Raw genomic sequence first — 23256 nt, 5'->3', positions numbered from 1 at the left:
ATCTGGTCGGCATGGATCGAAGGGTCTCTTTCCATCCTGTACATCCCTATGACTCTATGAATAGGGGAGCAGTGAGGGCAGAGTGGCCTATTCCTATACCTGATATATATGGCTTCCCTTGAGAAAATGGTGGTGAGCCACCTTCTTGAACCACTGCAGTCCATGGGGCAAGGGTTCACCATGGGGTGAGGCTGCTGAAATAATGCAATGACCCAAACAATACATTATCACAGTGAAGCATAAGTTTTGGCAAGTGGCTGAGGACCGAGGGGCAGCATGGTGGCTCAGTGGTTAGCATTGCTGCCTCACAACACCAGGGACCTGGGTTCAATTCCAGCTTCAGGTAACTGTCTGTGTGAAGTTTGCACATTCTCCCCATGTTTGCTTGGGGGTGCTCTGATTTCCTCCCACAATCCAAACCTGTAGAGGTTAGGTGAACTGGCCATGCTAAATTGCCCTCAGTGTTCAGGGATGTGTGGGTTAGGCGCATTAGTCAGGGGCAAATGTAAGGGATTGGGTCTGGATGGGTTACTCTTTGTAGAGTCAGTGTGGATTTGTTGGGCTGAATGGCCTGCAATCATACTGTAGGGATTCTATGACTGGGCTAGTGTGGAAGATAAACAAATGTTTTAATATCCAAGCAGAACCTTCTTTTGTTAAACAAAAATCCTTAACAGACAGTGGGAATATGTTCGGATGGAAGTTTGTCAGACCAAATTTTTAATATTTAGATTGGGAACCCACATCTTCAAGGTGCCCACTCCACAGTGGCAATGCAGGCCTTGAACTTCATCTCCAACCTTCTGGAAGGAAGGGGCCAGTGGGAGTTTGAGACCCAGGACAGGGGTCCTGCAATCAGAAGGGAATGCTCACACCTGGAATTTCTATCAAGTTTCTCTGTCACATAGCTTCTTAACTTTACAGGCCACTTATTGCCCTTAGTGGAATCAAGTAAAAATACATAAGGTTGATGGAAATCCACTCCCAAATATTCTCAACCCGCCCGGCAGACAGAATGGAAGGAGATGGTGATGAGTTGCTCCTCCAATTATGGCCTGGTTCTCTACTTGTGCTTGCTGCTAAGGTGGGAGGGAGGTGACCTGTGAACAGAGCACCAACGGGCAGTTAGGGAAGTAAGCGACAGCAGGGAGGAAAGGCTACCTTTAGCCAAGGATGGGATCAGGAGCTTCCATCTCAATCCGGACTTTCCATCCGCCAGTTCAGGGTGGGGGACCCTATCGAAGGTGGGCAGATATGGGGATGAATGGGAAGAGGTGACTCCAAACTAATTGCAGTGGGAGGGAGAAGGGGACTGCAAAATGACTGTGTTTGGAGGCAAACAGACTGTAAGAGGGGGAGAGGAAAGCTGCAATGGAGTGAAAATAATTTAAAATCTATCAATAAAGGAATACTCAGCTTAAAGTCACCGAGGTAATGAATTACTTGCAAATGAAAATAGAATCTCTAGTTTCGGGCTGTAGTTTAAATTCAGGAGCTGCAATATTTAGAAAAAATGTAGTGGATCTGATTATAATGACATTGTGTCAATTATTAACATAATTCTGAGATTGAGATCTGAGATGCAGTAAAAAGTCTTAATTGTCTGGTTAAAATATTCCAATTTTAGCTGTGACCTTACACATCTGTGGACAATGTGTTTAAGGTGATGGCTTTTTGAGGATAGAAGAGAGTTACAATTACTTATTAAAATTTTTTTGTTGCTAACTGATGCCTGTTATCTTGTATCAGTTTAAATACCATGGAATTGTAGAAATTACTTCTTGCCTTCTGTGTTGTGGCATTCAGTTTAATGGAGAGTTGTTTATTATTGATGAATTCTTCTAATTCTGTTTTGGTTCAATAGCCTGTATGTCATCTCAAATACAAAAAAGGTATTGTGACCACATGATTATATAACCTACTAAATGAGGAGTGAGTTTGAAAAGGTATTCTGCAAAATATCAAAAAGTAGCCCTCAAAAATAAACTGACCCCTGAATGGAATCTATGCATGACCATGATAGGTAAGGTCCAAGAAAGGCTAACTAGCTGGAAATTCTAGGTTGGTCTCAGAATTTACCTCAAATTGCACCTTGCCCAATGGGAGGACGTTGATGGATGGATATAACAGGAGCACCCAGGTTAGGGTTAGCTGGTACATCCTGGTCCGGCCTGATCTGGTAATGCTATGACCCCAGCACCCCCGCAGCCTCCAACATCACCCCAACTCCACACACACACACACACACACACACACACACACACACCTTCTGTGATTAGGTTCTGCAAAGCATTTGTAAATCTGATACCTACAGACTCGTTTCTGACTCCAAGCAGCGAGCCATAATGTTCGGGATAACCAACAAACCTAAGAAACACAACAGAGTGGAAATAGGTTCAGCATTCATACCATGCAAAGTCTTAAGCAAATCAAACAGATTCTGGGAGTGATCCCAATCGAGAATCCCAAGATTTTATATGATGCGGTACAATTGCAAAAGGACTTCCTGATTTTTTTTTAGCACCTCTCTATTTGAACCAAAATATTAACATATAAACGTTGCAATAAGGTGAAACAAACATCACTGGTAGACTGAGAGAAAGCAGAGGAAATATGGTGTGGGATTGGCTCCTTTGAGCTTGCTGCACTATTCCAATCTTGTCTGATCTGGTTTTAGTGCCAATCCTACTTTCTATCAGTCCCATGGATGAACAAGAGTCACTGGAGTCATTTTTCTCACATGGGTTCTGTCTTGCTTCTCCTTAAATTCATTCCTGAAAAGCAATCTTCTCTGCTACTGAAAAAAGTTGTGGTCATTGTCTTCAATACTTATTTGAGAAACCTGTACCACATTTTGTATTGAGGTAGCGTTTGATTCTTTTAAGAGGATGACATTTCGTTTCTACCAGGGACCCTACTGGGATGGGATGCAATGCACCGCTGTCCTTAAATGTACCAGATGACAGGTCTATTCTGAAGCAATTTGTTCCCCCCACCCCAGGCTAGAAAGGGCCACTCTTTACTGTTACCCAGTAACAACAAGCTAGTTTCAGACCCTGCTTCCCACAATTGAATAACAGTTAGGGGGTTGACTATCAGTTGAAATTACAGATATATTGTCAGTACAGGGTACCACCAACTTGGGAAAGGACCTCTCATCAGGCATTCAGGCAAGATGCCAGAAGGCAATGAGCACCCCACAACTACATCCCGAAGTGAACTATCATCCAGAAACCTTATTGTAGTGAGAGTCAGATTCTAGGAATCAATTTCCAACCATTGAGTCATAGAAATGTAAGGCATAGAAACACACTCTTCAATCCAACTCATTCATGCTGACCACGTTTCCCAAACTAAACTGGTCCCATTTGCCTGCATTTGGCCCATATCCCTCTAAGCCTTTCCTATCCATATAACAAATATCTTTTAAATATTGTAATTGTACCTGCATCTACCACTTACTCTGCAGTTCATTCTATACACAACCACCCTTTATATGAAAAAGTTACCCTAATCCCTTAGGTCCCTTTTATATATTTCCCCTCTCACCTTGAACCTCTGCCCTCTCGTTTTAGACTCCTGGGGAAAAGAACTTAGCTATTCACCCTATCCATGCCCTTCATGACTTTATAAGCCTCTATAAAGTCACCCCTCAGTCTCTGATGCTCCAGGAAAACAGCTCCCCTATTGAGTCTCTCTCTATAGCTCAAACCTTCCAACCCCAGCAACATCCTTGTACATTTTCTCTGAACCTTTTCGAGTTTCACAACATCCTTCCTACAGAAGGGAGGCCAGAATTGAATGCATTATTGCAAAAGTGTCCTGTATAGCCACAAGATGACCTCCCAACTCGTATGCTCAATGCACTGAGTCAGAATCCCAGAACTATATCGCTGGAAGAACTGGAAATGTATCCCATCAACATGCCCCTGTCAGACTAGGCCTGTTTGCAAGGGCAGAACTCAAAAAAAACACCCATTTGTTTTGATGAGAGGAAACTCTGCTCACCGGCCTTTGAAGAAAGCGATGTAAATTGGCGAGGAATAGAAGTTGATGAACTGGAAAACAAACACCTTGAAGGTAAAGGCATCTTCATATTTGGACTGGGTCCTGTGCATTTCTGGAACAGAAAGATACAACATTGTTCATCCTTTCACCAAGAGACTGATCATTCTCGATCATCATTATGTGTAGCTTCCCTGAGGGGTTAGGAAGGGCAGCCCTGTGGGGTCATAGTGACTATTACATTGTCCTTTGATCTGGGTAAAATGTTTCTTCCAAAAATTGTTCCTGATAGCACATGGAGCTTACTTGGGGATTCAATGGGTTTGATCCTCCATACTTGTCAACTCAACTCTGTTGGAGTTGGTTAAGAAAGGACAGAGGGTTGCTTGTTTGTAGAAGTAAGGATTCGGCAGGATGATGGCCTTGGTGAGGCCCATCCCTGGAAAAGGAAACAAAAACAGAAATTGCTGAAGAAATGCAGAAGGTCTGGCGGCATCTGTGGAGAGGAATCAGAGTTAACATTTCAGGTTCAGTCACCCTTCTTCAGAAAAGGAGTCTGGGTATGATTCACATTCTTTTGCTCATCAGAACAGAGGGAAAATCAGACTTCTACTCCAGCTTTCTTCATTATCCAGTAGCCCTGCTCCATCACCATTTCGCTGAGGGGGTGGTCTTTAATGCAGAGAAGTCTAAGGTGATTCGTTTTGGCACAAGAGGTAGTGAGAGGCAATGTAGGTTTAACTACACAATTCTAAAGAGCATTCAGGAACTGAGGACCCTGACAATTTGTGTGGGGCAATCGAACTGAGAATTAAACTCTGAATAGGCTACATTTAGCACACTCAATTCAATTCTGGGCACCAGACCCCAGGAAAGATATAGAGGGTATCAAGACTGACATGCAACAAGACCACCAAGAGATCTGGGCACACAGGGTGGATTGACAAGCTATGATAATCTGATTGATCTGGATAATCTAAATTCAGATCGTTATGATGTGTAACATCGTGAGCTTACCCCATCTCGTGAGGAGATGAGCCAGTGACGTATACACTCGGGCCAACAGGAGGATGACCAGTAGGTTAACCACAGATCCTGTTATACTGGCAATTCTTGATGCCTGGAAATAAAGAATAATGTACAATAAATATTTCAGAAAGGTATAGGCTAAACAGTTACTATTCAATCTGCAATAAGATATATATCCAAATTCAAGAATACATTGCTTTAAAATATAGGAAGTTATGATTTGAAAATATATGAATGCCAAATCCTTCCCCAAAATGGTCCGTGTCTTCGTCTGATTAGTTTTGTCCCACATTGACCCCTGACCCAGACTCCCTCACAGTGATTGGTCCCTGACCCTGACTTCACATTAATTAGTCCTTGATTTTCAATAAAAACTGAAGTCAGAAACAAAAACAGAAACTGCTGGAAAAGCTCCACAGGTCTCACAGCATCTGTGGAGAGAAATCAGAATTAACGTTTCAGGTCCAGTGACCCTTCCTCAGAACTCCACTGGACCCAAAATTTTCTGTTATTGGTCCTTGATCCTGACTCCTCCACAATGATTGACTCTTGACTACAGCTCCTTCACATTACAGACGGCATGGTGGCTCAGTGGCTAGCACTGCTGCCTCATAGTGCCTGGGACCTGGGTTTGATTCCAGCCTCGGGCAACTGTCTGTGTAGAGTTTGCACATTCTCCCCGTGTCTGCGTGGGTTTCCTCTCACAATCCAAAGATATGTAGGTAAGGTGGATTAGCTATGCCTGTAGTGTTCAGGGATGTGTAGGTTAGGTGCATTAGTCAGGGGTAAATAATGAGTAATGAGTTTGGGTGGGAGATTCTTTGGAGGGTCGGTGTAGACTTGCTGGGCAAAGGGCCTATTTCCATACTGCTGCCTCACAGCACCAGAGACCCGGGTTCAATTCACACTTTGGGTGACTGTCTGTGTGGAGTTTGCACATTCTCCCCGTGTCTGCGTCTCCCCAGGATCTCCGGTCTCCTCCCACAGTCCAAAAATGCACAGGTTAGGTGAATTGGCCATGCTAAATTACCCATAGTGTTAGGTACGTTAGTCAGGGGTAAATGGGTCTGGGTGGGTTGCTCTTCGGAGGGTCGGTGTGGATTTGTTGGGCCGAAGGGCCTGTTTCCACACTGTAGAAAATCTAATCTAATCTAAAAAAAGTATTTGACCCTTGATTCCAGCTCCTCCACACCAATTGGCCCTTGACTCTGACTCCTCCACAGTGATTGGTTCTTGACCCAGACTCTCCAACACTGATTGGCCCTTGACCCTGATACCTGCACCCTGATTGGTCCATGATCCTGCCTTGCCCACATTAATGGGCTCTTAACTCTGTCTCAGCCTGATTGATTCTACCTCCTCCCTACCCTGGCCAGCTCTATCCTGCTAAGAATATATGTTATGCTAATGATTCTTTGAGTATTCTCCATTCAAAAGATCTGGGATTGCTGCGAGACAGGCATCTAGCAATATTTAATATCAGGGCACCAGTGACCAGGATGATCAGACACGTAATGAGCTCCTCGAAAGAAATGCTGTCCCATATGATATTTCTTAATGATCCAGGGCAGGACAGAAGCAGTGCTGGACAGTTGGAGCTGTCACCATTCAGCTGAGGGGTGTGAATTGTAATGCAGAACAATCTAGAATGATTCATCTTGGCAAAAGGGATGGCGAGAGGCAAAATAGGCTTAACAGCCTAAAAACCTGAGAGCTCAAGACCATTCAGGAACATAGGAATCCTGCAATTTGTGTGCATGGAGCTTAAAAGCGGGCAGAACATATTGAAAGCATAACTAGTGATGCCCATGGGCTATTGGGATTCATAAGCAGAGGTACTGAATACTAAATCCAGGAAGTTCTGCTGAATCAGTTAGAAAACTGCTCAGGCTACAATTCTGGTCACCACACTTTAGGATGAGGATCATTGGAAGGGTGCAGAAGAGATTTGTCAGAAAGATTCCAGGAGATTTAGCCAAAAGGTCAGCTAGGTAAAGCTTTGAAAAAAGGATTGAGGAGAGATTTGACCAAGTTGGATGGGCTGATGGTACAAATGCAATGGGACACAAGGCTGGGTAGCATGGTAGCTCATTGGTTAACACTGCTGCCTCACAGGGCCAGAGATCCAGGTTCGATCCCAGCCTTGGGTAATTGTCTGTGTGAGTTTGCTCCCAGAGTCCAAAGATGTGCAGGTTAGGTGGATTGACCACTCTAAATTGTCCATAGTGTCCAGGAATGTGTAGGTTAGGTGGGTTAGCCTTGGGAAATGCAGGATTACAGGGAATAGGTCGGTGTTATACTTCCACACTGTTGGGATTCTATGATTTATGGTCTTGTGCAAGATAGAGCAGAGGCTAGGGCTAGGGGAATGTGAAGAAGAATATTCCTGCAGTGAGTGGCAATGACCTGGAATGTGTTGCCCACGGAGGTGGTGAAAGCATAGACAAGAATGATTTCAAAAGCAAAGTGAGTAAAGGTGACTGGCAAGCAACTAGGATAGAGCAAATGAGAGTGACTGGAGTTGCTCTGGCGAAAGTCGACATGGACTCAATGGGCCAAATTGCCTGCTGCTATGTCATAACAACTTTACAACTGCATGACACCGTGACATTAAACTAAGGTTCCCATTTTCCCTGTCAAGAGGATGTAAAGGAAGGCCAGAGCTATGGGAAGGATATTATTAAATTGAAGAGGGTGCAGAAAAGATTTACAAGGACATCACCGGGACTATAGTGTATGAGTTATAAGGAAATGCTGAATAGACTGGGACTTTTTTCTGTGGGGTGTAGGAGGCCAGAAAGGGTGACCTTATAGAGGTTTATAAAATTTACAAAATACCTTTCAAGAACTGTAACAAACACTGGACAAACAAGCAGAAACCTAGCCATCAGGATACATGAACATCAACTAGCCACAAAACTACATGACCCACTCTCACTAGTATCCTTACACACAGACGAGGAAGGACACCACTTCGACTGGGAAAACACATCTATCCTAGGATAAGCCAAACAGAGACATGCACAAGAATTCCTAGAAGCATGGCATTCCAACCGGGACTCTATCAACAAACACATTGACTTGGATCCCATTTACCACCCCCTGAGAGAAAGAACAGGAAATGACATCACCAACCCAAGAAACCTAAATACATAAATAGAAAGTGGGCCATGCCACCAGTGCTTCATCCGGAGGCTCACTGAAGATGTTACCTAGTACAATGATGAAACGTCTGAAATTTAACCTTCCAGCTCAATGAGCAAACCTATGTCCAAGAGGTTTGTAAAATCATGAGGGGCATGGATAAGGTGATTAGCAAAGGTCTTTTCCCAGGAGTGGGCCATAGGTTTAAGGTGAGAGGGGAAAGATTTAAAAGGGGCCTAAGGGGCAACATTTTCACACAGAGGGTGGTGCATACATGGAATGAAGTGGTAGATGCAGATAAAGTTACAACATTTAAAAGACATTTGGACAGGCACATGGATAAGAAAGGTTTAGAGGGATATGGGCCAAATGCAGGCAAATGGGACTAGTTTAGTTTGGGAAATGTGGTCGGCATAGACAAATGGACCAAAAGGTCTGTTTCCATGCTGTAGGACTCTATAACTCAATGACATCGCATTGGTTAAAATGTAACCCTCAACCAACACCCAAAAACAAATCTGATGACTATCCCATGGTTACAGCAGCTTGATGGGAGAAATTGGCCGTTAAATGAAGCAGTGTCCTTACATTTGGAAGTCACTTTAATGACTGTCTAGTGCTTTCAGGTTGTCACAGGCACCTCTCCTTGAGTTCTCTGCCTCTAGGCAGGTCTGACCCACAGCAGCATGACATCCAGCAGAGGGCCAGGGTAAAGAGTCAAAAGGTGTGGTGCTGGTAAAGCACAGCAGGTCAGGCAGCATCCGAGGAGCAGGAGAATTGACGTTTCGGGCATAAGCAATGAAAAACATTTGGGCTTATACCCAAAACGTCGATTCTCCTGTTGCCTGACCGACTGCGCTTTTCCAGCGCCACTCTTTTCGACTCTGATTTCCAGCATCCGCGGAGGACCAAGCCCCATGCTGCTGGTACCAATTTCCAATTTATTCCCAGCTCACAGGTGACCAGGAATCTCTCCCATCTCGCTGCCTATCACTAGTGTGTGCTGGAAGGATTTACAAATTGATCCTCAGGCAGTTTGACTGCTTTACAAACACTAGATTAGAGTGGTGCTGGAAAAGCACAGCAAGTCAGGCAGCATCCGAGGAGCCCTTCATCAGAGTCTAATCTAGACTCTGATCTCCAGCATCTGCAGTCCTCACTTTTGCCTGCTTTACAAACACGCCTTCCCAGAGTGGGACTTAAACCTTGGAGTGTCAGGCTCAGAGACAGGGACACTACCCTCTGTGAAACAAGATCTCCATTCAGAGACGTCACAGAAATACAAATTCTTTGATTATTTTTGAATGCGCTCGCCCAGAAGTCGTGCACTCACAGTTGCCAAAACGATGCTATTTCCTGTCTCATAAATTAAGATTTTCATGATGGTGCGGTACAGTATGACAGAAATCAGGAAAATCACAACCACTGCAGCCTGCAAAACAAACAAATCACAAATCAATGAATGCAGCACAACTGTTGATTAGTGATACCTAGACCCTGTTAGTTCATAACACAGGCGCAGTGTTTGAATCGCACTCTGTAAGAGCAGGCAGTTCCCTTTCTACTACTTGGTTTAGTGCCTGCTTCATTCAGTCATTGTCTTGGCAGGTTTTAGTCAATGGCAGTTTGCTTTTGCCTTCCATTCTCAGGGTCAGGGTGATGAGGCACCTCCCATGTCTACCTTGATCTAAATGGGAAATGAACCTATGCTGCAGATCTAACCAACTGAGCTAATTACATACACCAACACACTGCTACTTTGAAAACCAATAGAAATGTGGATGCTGTGAATCAGAAACAAAACAGGAGTTGCTGGAAAAGCTCAGCAGGTCTGGCAGCATCCGTGAAGATCCTATTCTGAGGGTCACTGGACCCAAAGTGTTTTTTATTCTTATTCGAGTGCCCATTAGCCAATAAACTATTTGCTGTACATAGAAGATGCATTTTGTTGAAACATTTAATTTTGCACTGATCTGGAAAACTTGTAAGAAAACCAATTCATGGCACACTAACAATCATAACTGCAAGCGAGGAGAGTGCTGATTGAGTGGCTGGTTGGGATTCTGATTGGTCGAGGTGAATGCAGAATCCAGAAATACCAGGCTGTGAATAGAGGGGCAAACAGTCGGGTCAAACAGCCCTTCAATCACCAATGAATGACCACTCTGGAGAAGACAAACTTGTCATCCTTACCTGGTCTGGCCTGCATGTAACTCCATACCCACAGCAATGTGGTTGACTCTTATCTGCCCTCTGGGCAAATGGGGAAGGGCAATAAAAGCTGGCCCAGTCAGTGAAGTCCTCATCCCATGAATCAGTTAAAAAAAAATTCAGTCCTGATTCTTTTTCAAATATTTTCTAATCAACTTAGAGTCATCGTGTCAAAGAGGTGTACAGCACAGAAATAGACCCCTCGGTCCAACTCATCCATGCCAACCAGATATCCCAACCCAATCTAGTCCCACCTGCCAGCACCCGGCCCATAGCCCTCCAAACCCTTCCTATTCATATACCCATCCAGATGCCTCTTAAATGTTGCAATTGTACCAGCCTCCACCACTTCCTCTGGCAGCTCATTCCATATACGTACCACCCTCTGCGTGAAAACATTGCCCCTTAGGTCTCTTTTATATGTTTTCCCTCTCACCCTAAACCTATGCCCTCTAGTTCTGGACTCCTCCACCCCAGAGAAAAGACTTGGCCTATTTATCCTTATCCATGCCCCTCATGATTTTATAAACCCCCATAAGGTCACCCCTCAGCCTCTGATGCTCCAGGGAAAACAGCCCCAGCCTGTTCAACCTCTCCCTATAGCTCAAATCCTCCAACCATGGCAACATCCTTGTAAATCTTTTCTGAACCCTTTCAAGTTTCACAACATCTTTCTGATAGGAAGAAGACCAGAATTACATGCAATATTCCAAGTGGAGCAGATGGGACTGGAACCCAGATCTCCCGAAACAGAAGAAGGAACACTACCAGATCCTTGTGTTTAATAGTCTTTTAAGTATTAAATAAAGAAACAAACTAATTAACTAATTGATTACTCCTTAAAGGGACATAAATGACAAAAAAGGAAACAAAATAAAATTGAAGGTAAAATTACATATCTGGGCCAGGTGATGCACTGAAACACCCTGAGGTGCCCACTAGTCACAACAAGTCTCAAGCGTGACATTGGATTTGTGTGCTCCACCTCCAAGGCCACACCAGTTGTTATTGGGAAGTCAAAGGATGTGTGCCTTATTTAACGAGTGCCCTTTCATACCAGGAGCAGGATCACCATGGAACTGGTGATAATTCGCTTCAGCCTGTCCTTCTCTGGGAAGTATGGCTCCTCTGACCCTGTGATTGGATTCTTCGTCGTCATGGGAGCTACAACCGTGAACTCTGGCCGGGGGCGTTCCTGAAAATGAAAACGTCAAAACGGATCAACCCCGTTGGAATGGCGAGGCGTTAGGAAAGCGGGTGAAGGCAGTCACAAGTAATCACGCGACGGACACATTAGCACGAAATTGTCAACTGTGCGTCTCGGGGTTGGGGGCGATAAGTAAAGGTCTGTGGAAGGAAATCAAGGCCTTTTCAGATGTGAGTTTTAAGGGTTACAGTACACCCACAAATCTCAAGGATATACTGGCACTGGAACGTGTCCAGCGGAGTATCACACGGATGATCCCTGGAATGGTTGGTCTAACATATGAGGAATGGCTGAGGATCCTGGGATTGTATTCATTGGAGTTTAGAAGATTAAAGGGAGACTTAATAGAAACTTACTAGATAATACATGGCTTGGAAAGGGTGGACGCTAGGAATTTTTTTCCGTTAGGCGAGGAGACTAGGACCCGTGGACTAGGACCCGAGGGGGTCAATTTAGAACAGAAATGTGGAGACATTTCTTCAGCCAGAGAGTGGTGGGCCTGTGGAATTCATTGCCGCAGAGTGCAGTGGAGGCCGGGACGCTGAATGTCTTCAAGGCAGAGACTGATAGATTCTTGATGTCTCGAGGAATTAAGGGCTACGGGGAGAATGCGGGTAAGTGGAGTTGAAATGTCCATCAGCCATGATTGAATGGCAGAGTGGACTGGATGGGCCGAATGGCCTTACTTCCACCCCTATGTCTTATGGTCTTATGGTCTTAAACAGAACTCAATAAAGATCATGTGCAGAAAAGGAAATGACAGTATTTTGAGCAGTCGGTCAGATTTGAAAAGCTACACAGATCTCTTCCAGAAAGCAAGCAGTAGGTCAGGAGTTGGACCCAGGGGTACTTAGGATACAGAGCAACTGCTGACGAGCCACAATGGGAGGTGAGAGGATAGGGTGAGGCAGCATGAGCCTAACATACACAGCTAGGCAGCAGATCCCATTGCAGGTGCTAACGGCATTAAGATCCACACACCGCCTCAGTCACTGACAGCCCAGAGTTTCCCAATTTACAGTTGTAGTCCCGAAACTAGTTCAATACATAATGGTTTAAGCACAAACCAGTATCCGATGGAAATAATCTGCAGGCCAGGTTGTATCTGTGGAGAGAGACAGAGAGAGAGAAAGACAGAGACAGTGAGACAGTGAGGCACAGAGAGAGAGAGAGACAGAGAGAGAAAAGGAGAGACAGATAGTGACAGAGACAGACAGAAACAGAGAGAGAGAGAGAAAGACAGACAGAGAGTGAGAGAGACAGAATGAGAGATACAGAGAGAGAGACATACACACAGAGACACAGAGACAGATGGGAGATAGAGAAAGAAAAGGAGAGAGAGAGAAGAAAAGGAGAGGGAGAGAGAGATAGTAGCAGAGTAAGAGAGACAGACAGACAGAAAGAGAGAGGGAGGGAGAGACAGAGAAAGGCTGACTTAGCAGTTGGAAAACCCCTGTTTTCGTTGGATTTTTGGCGAACAGGTGGACACCCGGGTTGGCTGTCAGAGTAAGCCTCGCCATGTGTTCCTCTGATCAGTTTGGGGGGAGGGGCAGTCGTGGGCCCTTTCTGCAATATCAAGGCCCCACTCCCTTCCCTTAGGGTACATGGTGCATCCCACAAGAGCTGTTGGCCAAGCCGAGCCAGCTACCACATTCACCAGAAACACCCTGTGGACTGAGCTACTGCTGCTGAGCGGCCAGTGATGGTGACCAGGCCCAAGGTCTTCGCTATGTGTGTTTTTTGGTGAAGTGGGAATTTCTGGGAGTTACAGGGAGACTGGAAGTGGGGGAAGGGCAGGAGTCTGGCAGCTAACAGCCCCCTTCATCCCCATCCCCAGTCCTTCACAAATTAGTGCAGGCCAATGAACATGCACCAAAAGTCCCCTGCCCACACTGTCTTACCAGTAGGCCCAGCTGTCTGTTTTGTCCAATCAGGAGCTGAGATCATAGCAGCCCATGGAGGAATAGTCCCTTTGGTCATCCTGAACTGGCCATTAATTGACTAGTTAAGGATCTTAATTAGCAGCAGCAGGCCCAGAACCAAATTCCAGCCGGGGTGGGGGGGGGTGGAATCAGGGGGTAGGCTGGCTTTTCCGGGATACCAGCAACCCTTCTAATAAAAGTCACCTTCCCATCTCAGACTCACTGCCTCTTGGACCAGACTTTTGGACAAAAATGTTTCAGGTTGATGGCTTTTCATCGAAATTAGGCAAATGTTAAATTTGTGGCAGGATCCTGTGGCAAACACTTGACAGCGGACACTTATACAACCCATTTTTGAAAGACCTCATAATCTCAATAACATCATTCATAACTTCAGAATGTCCCAAAGAGTCTGTGGGTTACATTGCAGTTGTAACCAACTGACACACGGTCAGCTCCCATAAACAGCAACATGATTCAATAATATGCTTTAACAATATTGACTGCAGGGATAATTACAAATGTTAGAAAGGGGGAGCAATGGCTTAATGGTCATCATAGCATCCTGACAGTGTGGAAACATGCCATTTGGCCCAACAAGTCCACACTGACCCTATGAAGAGTAACCCACCCAGACCCATTCCCCAACCCTATTATCTACATTTCTCCTGACTAATGCACGTAACCTACACATCCCTGAACACTACGGGCAATTTAGCATGGCCAACTCACCTGATCTGCACATCTTTGGACTGTGGGATGAAACCATAGCAACCAGAGGGAACCACACAGGCAATGGGGGAGAATATGCAAATTCCACACAGACAGTCGCCCGAGGCTGGAATTGAACCCGGGTCCCTGGCACTGTGAGGTGGCAATGGCAACCACTGAGCCACTGTGATGGCATAAATTATCACTGAACTGCTAATCCAGAGACCACTGGATTATCACTGAATTGCTAATGTTCTGAGGACGCAGGTTTAAATCCTATCGCAGCAGACGGTGGAATTTGAATGCAATAAAAATCAGCAGAAGGCGACTGCCACCTGGTCTGGCCCACATGTGACTCCACACCCACAGCAACGTGATTGACTCTTAATTGCACTCTGGGCAATTAGGGTCGGGCAATAAATGCTGACCTAGCCAGTGATGCCCTCATCCCATGAATGAATTTAAATAAATGTTAACAGCAAATGGTAGAGAGTTTCCTTGCTTTTCTTTAGAAGAGTGCAATGGGACCTCTTACAAAACACCTGGAGGGCTGGTGGGCCTTAGTTTGACATCTTCCTCAACAGGCAGCACCTCTGACACTGCCACACTCCTGCAGTACTCCCAGTAACGTGACAGCCTCCACACTGCCGCTGGATTTATCAGGCCAGCTGAAGTGTCTCCGGAGTGGGATTGGAACCCGTAGCCTCGGTTTGTGGGGACGCTATAGGAGCCGTGGTATCCTGGTAAGGTCCTGCCTGTTTTGTTTGTTCAAAATGTTTCTTACCTCAGTTTCCTCAAAGTCTAAGCAGTCCCATCTGTGAGCCATGATCGCACGCTTTCTCTTCCAGTACTCGAGGAAACTCACCGCCCAGAGTGACATGAAGATACTGAAGAACACCGTTCCCCCATTGTCAAAGAGCTGGCTCACCTGAAGACCAGGGAGACAGAAACATGGCCAGCAATGTAGATACCTTTACAAATATGCAAACCCCCTACCCTGGTGTCTAGGAAATTAAGGGGTGATCAATCTGAAGGATTTGAGATGGATGAGAAAAACCAGACCCTGGACGGGCCACAAATTTTCCAGGGTTGATCCCAGCCAGGCTGGATTCCTCACCTCAGCTGGGCTTGAGCAGATGAATTAGAAACTAGTTTTAGTGACATTGGACCAAGGAAGGATCAGAGGAGACATTTCCATGCCTGATCACCAGCCAATCATATCTGCTCACTCACAATGACTCTTCTCCAACAGCTTATGCCGATGACCCCCTTACCTTTGAACCCCCTGACTGGTGGGAGAATCGGGTTAACATACTGTCACATGAGTATTCTACTGCAGAAGTGCACTGTGGTACAGTCACTCAAACACCCCCAGGGCTCAGTCAATGAAGAAATGGGTTTACCTTGAAGAGCGAGCAGATACTGGAGAGTTTCCAAGTTTTACACTTTGTACAGAGTGGACACATACTGTAATTATTTCCTTGTTCGCAGATTTCCTTTCTGGGTAAAGACAGAGAGGAACAGAAATTATAATCATGGGGACTGTGTCCATGTCACCTGCCACATCTACTTTCCTCTCAAACCACAGGCTGAGTCCCTCCTCCAGAACCAGATTTGTTGTTTTATTCTCATCACTTTTCCAATTCAGACAAGATTGTAAACCACATTCAGACTGTAGTTTTGTTTAGTATGACCACATTTGTACAGTGTGACCACATTCACGCAGTAGTAGTGTAATCACAGTCAGTGGTGTTGGACAGTGTGATCATAGTCTGCCTGTAGTACTGTCCAGTGTGATCATTGTCAGTCTGTAATTCTATACAGTGTAACTGCATTCAGACTGTACTGCTATACAGTGTGACCACATTCAGACTGTAGTTCCATACAGTGTGACCACATTAAGTCTGCAGTTCTGTACAATGTAATCAAATTCGGAATGTAGTTCTCATCAATGTGCAGGTAGTTCTGGGATAACACATGTTTCAGTAACGCGATTTGGCTATAACGTCACTGAAGAATTAGGGAATGGTGTTTTCGGGAATGTTTACCTCTGTTGGTAATAGCGCAATTCCAGTGGAGATGGGGTCGTGCGCTTCATTCTGCACATGCAACCAATGTCAGGCTGCCGACACAGCAGCTTCCTGTGAGAGGTCCTGTATTTTCTTCTACTTTTTAAATATACTGTGTTTTGTTAATAAATATGATTTCAACCTTCGTTCATTCTGTGCTATATTTTATGTTAGATGTTTGGGTGATTTTTGGGTGATCATGTGTGATATTCTTTGCTGGTCTGCTCCCAAACCCACTTTTCCCATTATTTCTATTAAGCGATTTCCTATTAAATGAGTTCTAGGAGAACTGCTTGTCACCACATTCAGACTGTAGTTCTGAACAGTGTGATCAGATTCATACTGTAACCCTGTACAGTAGAAGCATATTCTGACTGTACTGAATGGCAATGTTCAGAGTGCATCAATATACAGATGTGACTATAATTGAACTGTAGCACATATGTTGTGACTACACTTGGACTGTTAAATCCCTCACTCATTGTTTGGCATAAAACTCACGCAGGGATGTCACTCAGCACCAGGTTAATTCCAACAATGAAGACCACAGTTCCCACAATTGCTGCTGGTAACAGCCACCCTGTGTAAAATCCTGAAAAAAAATAACAAGTTAACATCAATTACTGAACATCCAGCCAATTGTTGCATTCAAGCTGAGATTCAGTCCTGGCTTAGTGTACTGCAGTCAGTGGATACAGAAAGTAGGAGGAGCTCTGATCATGGACACTGATGGGATGAGGATAATGTCCTACTGCATAGGACACAGAAACAGGCCATTCAGCCCAACAAGAATACTCGAGCCTCCTCCTGCCCCATATAAATCTACTATCATAGCCTTCTATTCCCTTCGTCCTCATTAGGCTGTCCAGTTTCTCTTTAAAGAATCAGCACTAATTCACTTCAAACATTCTCTATGTTGACAAGATTCTGACCCCAGTGAATGGAAAGGAGTTTCTTACGAATTCCCTTCTGGTAATGTTATTTTGATCTCTGTTCCTCATAAGAGGAAATGTTCTCTCTGTCTCCACTCTCGAAACCTCCCATCATTTCCTCAACCTTCATGATTGTATTTTTTAAACCTGATCCAGTCTGTCAACCCTTTCTGATGTTTAAATGTGCACTTTTCAGCTATTATCCTTATCAGTCTCTCCATATCGTTGCTGTAAGAGATCATATCCAATACTGGTATGTAGCTAGAGACATCCCCTGCTAAGACCAACATTAACCACATGGAGGCGGTCTTGCATAGCTTGGGTAGGATTACTGTGGCACTGAGATCCAGTTTGCTATCCCAATTTGAGTCATGGGTTTATATGTCAAAGGGCAATGGTTAGAAAAGCTTTACTGCACGCTCCACAGGGATATCACTGCTGCAGGCAGCTAGGAATCAGGACGTGACAGGTCATGGAAAGGTGTGTGCAGAGAATTTGTTTGCAGAGTAACCAGTCAGCGATGAGCTCCTACAAGTGGGGTTGCACCTGTTGCTTAGTGGATTAATAAAGTATTTTCACCTAATGTTTGTTTCATGTTATCTATTTTCACTGTTATCTTTTCCAAAATGTCATCTAGTATTATTGATTCTGTTTAAGCAAGTTTGATAAATTTGTGTATCCACATGACTGTTTGAAAACTGTAAGCCAATGAATAAGATCAAGCCCCAGATTCTGTGACTCGCACATGAATTCATGCAACAACCTTGCAAAGACACACAATATCACACCATGTGAAGCAAAACAAACATGGCTGGCAGGTGACACAGTGGCACAGTGGTTAGCACTGCTGCTTCACAGCGCCAGAAACCCGGGTTCAATTACTGCCTCAGGCGACTGACTGTGTGGAGTTTGCACATTCTCCCCGTGTCTGTGTGGGCTTGCTCTGGTTTCCTCCTACAGTCCAAAGATGTGTGGGTCAGGTGAATTGGCCATGCTAGATTGCCTGTAGTGTTAGGTAAGGGGTAAATGTAGGGTATGGGTGGGTTGTGGGTCGGTGTGGACTTGATGTGCCTGCTTCCACACTGTAAGTAATAGGCTTTTCCTGAAGTACAGATCCTGTGAAATGTGTAGATCCATTGTTCAAGTCAGTATCATCATGTTCTCCTTTTCATGGAGTCATAGAGTCATACAACATAGAAGCAGACTCTACAGTCCATGCCAATCAGAATCCCAAACTAAACTAGTCCCACCTGCCTACTCCTGGCCCATATCCCTCCAAACCTTTCCTATTCATGTATTTATCCAAATGTCTTTTAAACATTGTAATTGTACCCATATCCACCACTTCCTCAGGTAGTTCATCCCACACACAAACCACCCACTGTGTAAAGAATTTTCCCCCCATATGTTTTATAAATCTCTCTCCTCTCACCTTAAAAATGTGTCCCTAGTCTTGAAATCCCCCATCCTAGGGAAAAGACAAGCAACATTAAGTCTATCCATACCCCTCATTATTTTATAAACTTCTATAAGGTCACCTCTCAACCTCCTACGCTCCAGTGAAAAACGTCTGAGCCTTTCTTTATAATTTAAACCTTCCATATGCGACAACATCCTGGTAAATCGTTTCTGAACCCTCTCCGGCTTAAAAATCTTTCCTATAACTGGACAACCAGAACTGGACACAATGTTCCAGAACAGGCCCCACCAATGTCCTGCACAACCTCAACATGACTTTCCAACTCCTTTACTCAAAGGACTGAACAATATCTGTAATTATTAGATTAGATTACTTACAGTGTGGAAACAGGCCCTTCGGCCCAACAAGTCCACACCGACCCGCCGAAGCGCAACCCACCCATACCCCTACATTAACCCCTTACCTAAGACTACGGGCAATTTAGCATGGCCAATTCACCTGACTCTCACATCTTTGGACTGTGGGAGGAAACCGGAGCACCCGGAGGAAACCCACGCAGATACGGGGAGAACGTGCAAACTCCACACAGTCAGTCGCCTGAGTCGGGAATTGAACCCGGGTCTCAGGCGCTGTGAGGCAACAGTGCTAACCACTGTGCCACCGTGCCGCCCAATTATGACTGCAGAGTTTTATTCATACTCAATATTCACGGTGGAGAAGTGGGTGGGATGCAGGTTGAAGGTTTACAGAGCATACTATACTCTGCACCAGCTCCATTGGACTGATTTGAGGCTCTCCTTGTGGCACTGCAGATTTCAATCTCGATGCAGACAAGAATTAAACTGAACAGCCACTCATGCAGAACCATACCTATCCACGCGAAGTAAAATGCAATCTTCTCTCCAAAATAATTCCGGATGTGGTCCAGAGGTTGGTACTTGTACCACTTGCCCCAGCGAGCCCAATGCTCATACAGTACCTGCCTCCGGCTGAGCTGTTCACCCTGTTCACCCCGAGTCTGGTATGGACCCTGCAGACAAAACCAATGGTGAGGTTAGTGATTACCTGGTTCTTAGCAGTTGCTCAGCGTTTACACCAGCAATGCCTTCCCTCTCCTTATTATAGTCTTTTACTTTCTTAATTTGAAAGTCAGACTATTTACAGTTATGATGTGGAGATGCTGCAGTTGGACTGGTCAAAAATCAAACACCAACTTATAGAGCAACAGGCTTGCCATGCCTGAGGAAGGGGCAGAGCTCCAAAGGTTGCAAGTTCAAATAAACCTGTTGGACTATAACCTGATGTTCATTTGATTTTTGACCTTATTTACAGATAGATTTATTCTGAAGCCAAGTTGAATGCATCTGATTTTGACTCCTGATGCTTCAGAATGTCCTTATAAGACAAATTAGCATTAGATACTGATTGACAGTGATTTAGATTGTGCCCCCTGATAGTACATCATATCTTCCCTTGTAGTACTCTTCCCTAGGCTCCATGTACCCAACCAAACCACAAGTGGGAACATTCCCACCATGCCCATGGTTTTGTCTGAGCAACGCCTTTGGCCAGGTAAATCTTTCACTTGAGTGCTCCCAATAGAGGAGGTCAGACAGTCAGAGGGTGGATGGAGCCACACAGGGCACTGGCTAGCTTTATGAATTCAAACAGGACACAAATCAGGCAGGCTGATGGCTCCCACCACTTCAATCTTATCCCACATGACTCCAACCGAAACACCTAAGAAGAAAATACTGATCCATGGGGAATTCCCAATGACTCCCAACTCTGCCTCTTGCTGGCTCCTGCTCTTTCTTTGTACTCTCACTGCCGCCTTTCTGCATCTCTCCTCTTTCTTCCTGCTTCTTTACACTTTGGTCATATCTATTCTTTATTCCCTTTCCCCTTCACTATTTCTCTCCAGTTTTTCTTCTCCGTTCCTTTTCTCCTCAGTGTGGTTCCTTTCATCAAACTGCTAGAATCAGACACTGACAAACTCCATAATGCATTACATGGAGCACAGTCCACATTCTAATCTTTTCATTCAAACCTTTTAATTATGTTATTATATACAGAAGCTCCTGTGCAATTTCTTATTGGTTTTAATACTGACTTTGTTACGTAGATGGCCCTTAGAGTTTGGGGTTCCTACAAACAGGAAGGTCTTGTTCACATTTAGATAGCATGGTGGCTTAGTGCCAGGGGCCCGGGTTCGATTCCACCTCGGGTGACTGTCTGTGTGGGGTTTGCACATTCTCCCCGTATCTGAGTGGGTTTCCTCCCGGTGTTCTGGTTTCCTCCCACAGTCCAAAGATGTGCAGGTCAGGTGGTTGGCCATTGGAAATTGCCCCTAGTGTCCAGTGACAGGCAGGCTGAGTGGATCAGTCATGGGAAATGAGGGGTAGCCGAGATTGGGTGTGATGCTCTTCAGAGGGTCGGTGTGGACTTGATAGGCTGAATGGCCTGCTTCCACCCTGTAGGGATTCTACATTTATCGAACATTTATCATTTCAAAGAACTCTCTCAGGTCAAAGAACTCTTTTCAGGGAGAGTAGGCCCAGCCTGTTTTCGTCTCCTAATACTTAAAACCTCTCAGTCTGACTAAACAAGGCCTTTTCTCGCATTTTCTCCAGTACTTCTATTTCCTTCTAGAATTATCTGCCCAATGGATAGCACCACAACCTCCAGGCAGGTTGAGGGGAATCAAAGCACCTGTTATTGGCCCCAATACAATCTACACAGGCCACCCAGGCAAACTGCACCCACCAACTCCAAACGGGTCTGAGTTACTGTGGCAACATACACAGTTCCGTGCATCTTGTCACCTGGATAGTGTCGCTGGTGACTCCAAATTTCCTCGCCATTCCTGTGTATCGGAAGTATTTACAGATTGATAAATGAGCTGTTTGACTGTGTTACGAATGCACACTCCCCGGCCTGGATTGGACTTGAACCCAGAGCATCTGGCTCAGAGGCAGGGAGGTAATGTCAATTTTGCTGCTCCTTGCATGCTGCCTGAACTGCTGTGCTATTCCAGCACCACTAATCCAGAATCAGAGACAGGGATACTACCTTCTATTCTCATAGACCTGACTTTATACCTCTTTCTCCCTTTTGCAATATCTTGGGAACAGTACTGCAGGGGAGGTAAAACATTATATCTAAGTGTAATGAAATGTCTGTGCTTTTGAATTCTATCCTTCTAGAAATGAATCCCCATGCACAGTTTGCCTTATAATCCAATGTTGCTGCTGTAAATAATTAGTGTATCTGTACCATACCCCATTCAAACTTTGATTTTCAAAGGATTGTGTACCATCCTTTATTGCTTCTGTCAAAATGAATCAATTCATGGTTATCTACATTGAAATTGTTCGTCAGTTTCACACTCATTTGTCAATGTCTGTTAGTGCTGTATTATACTTTATGGCACAATTCCTCAGTGCAGTTGGACCGGTTTGCCCCAGTTGGTGTTCATTTGTAATGTACAGACACCCAGAATGTCACCTGCAGGAAGGAGGTGGTGTAGAGACAGTGACAATGAACTAGGATTCCAGAACACCCTAGGTTAATGTTCTGGGGGACATAGGTGCAAATCCCACCAGGACTGATGGTGAAATCTGAACTCAATAAAAATCTGGAATTAAAAAAAATTAACCTAAAGGATGATCATAAAACTGTCGCTAAAACTAAATCCCACCTGGTTCACCTTTAAGGAAGGAAATCTGCTGTCCTTGCCTGGTCTGGCCTACATGTGACTCCAGACCTAGTACACTCTGTGGACAATTAGGGATGAGGCAGACATCCAAATCCCATGAGGTTTTTTTCTTAAAGTATTGGGGTACCCGTGACAGACGTTTGGAACTCGAACAATAAAGCAGTGCTCTTACATCGTGAAGGGGAAAGGCTGCCGTAAACACGTTTGCAGTCAATAGGCCATTGATGCCAATCTGCGCCTTTCGTTGGAGCCCGTACTTAGTCCTTGCTAATATTTCATAAACCTGTCCAAGGAGAGAAGCAACATCAGAATCAATCAAATACATGAGTAAACAAATTAAGACATGACAAGACCCAGTCTCTGAAGGCACCGCTCCTAGATGGTGGAATGGTGGCTCACGCTGCCTCACAGTGCCAGGCTCCTGGGTTCAATTCCACCCTTGTACGATTGTCTGAGTGGAATTTGCATGTTCTCCCCGTGTCTGCGTGGATTTCCCCTGGGTGGTCCAGTTCCCCACGCCCCACCACGTAGTCCAAAGATGTGCAGTTTATGATTGGCCATGCTGAATTGCCCATAGTGTCCAGGGATGTGGACTAGCCATGGGAGATACGGAGTCACAGGGCTAAGGGCATGGGGTTAGGTCTGGGTGGGATGCTCTTTGGAGGGTTGGTGTGGCCTTGACGGGGCTCCATGAATCTAGACAAAAACAGGAAAATCTTTCTAAAACCTGTACAAGGCATTAGTCAGACCACAGACACAGACACAGACACAGACACAGACACAGACCTCCGCTGTGAACAGTTTTGGGCCCATTATGTAAGGAGAGACACACTGACACTGGAGACAGTCCATAGCAACTTCTTTAGGCTGATACCAGGATGGAGAGAC

At 44.9% G+C, this 23256-nt stretch overlaps 1 protein-coding gene across 4 annotated transcripts in view; it reads right to left on the bottom strand.

Moving 5' to 3' along the window:
* Positions 1 to 23256, bottom strand: part of LOC132821968 (anoctamin-7-like) — a 107382-nt gene that overhangs the window by 39298 nt on the left and 44828 nt on the right. For all 4 annotated transcript variants that reach the window (XM_060835005.1, XM_060835006.1, XM_060835007.1 and 1 more), the window contains 10 exons: positions 22541 to 22651; positions 19521 to 19680; positions 16800 to 16890; positions 15633 to 15729; positions 15014 to 15157; positions 11447 to 11584; positions 9512 to 9610; positions 5023 to 5125; positions 4009 to 4120; positions 2313 to 2367 (listed from right to left, as the gene is read on the bottom strand). In XM_060835005.1, the coding sequence (XP_060690988.1) occupies positions 2313 to 2367; positions 4009 to 4120; positions 5023 to 5125; positions 9512 to 9610; positions 11447 to 11584; positions 15014 to 15157; positions 15633 to 15729; positions 16800 to 16890; positions 19521 to 19680; positions 22541 to 22651 (1110 nt within the window). The remainder of the gene's footprint in view (positions 1 to 2312; positions 2368 to 4008; positions 4121 to 5022; positions 5126 to 9511; positions 9611 to 11446; positions 11585 to 15013; positions 15158 to 15632; positions 15730 to 16799; positions 16891 to 19520; positions 19681 to 22540; positions 22652 to 23256) is intronic.

Source organism: Hemiscyllium ocellatum, chromosome 13 (genome assembly GCF_020745735.1).
Source record: "Hemiscyllium ocellatum isolate sHemOce1 chromosome 13, sHemOce1.pat.X.cur, whole genome shotgun sequence".
Taxonomy (NCBI): domain Eukaryota; kingdom Metazoa; phylum Chordata; class Chondrichthyes; order Orectolobiformes; family Hemiscylliidae; genus Hemiscyllium; species Hemiscyllium ocellatum.
Note: the sequence above shows the minus strand (reverse complement) of the source record. Positions and strands in the feature narration are given on the sequence as shown.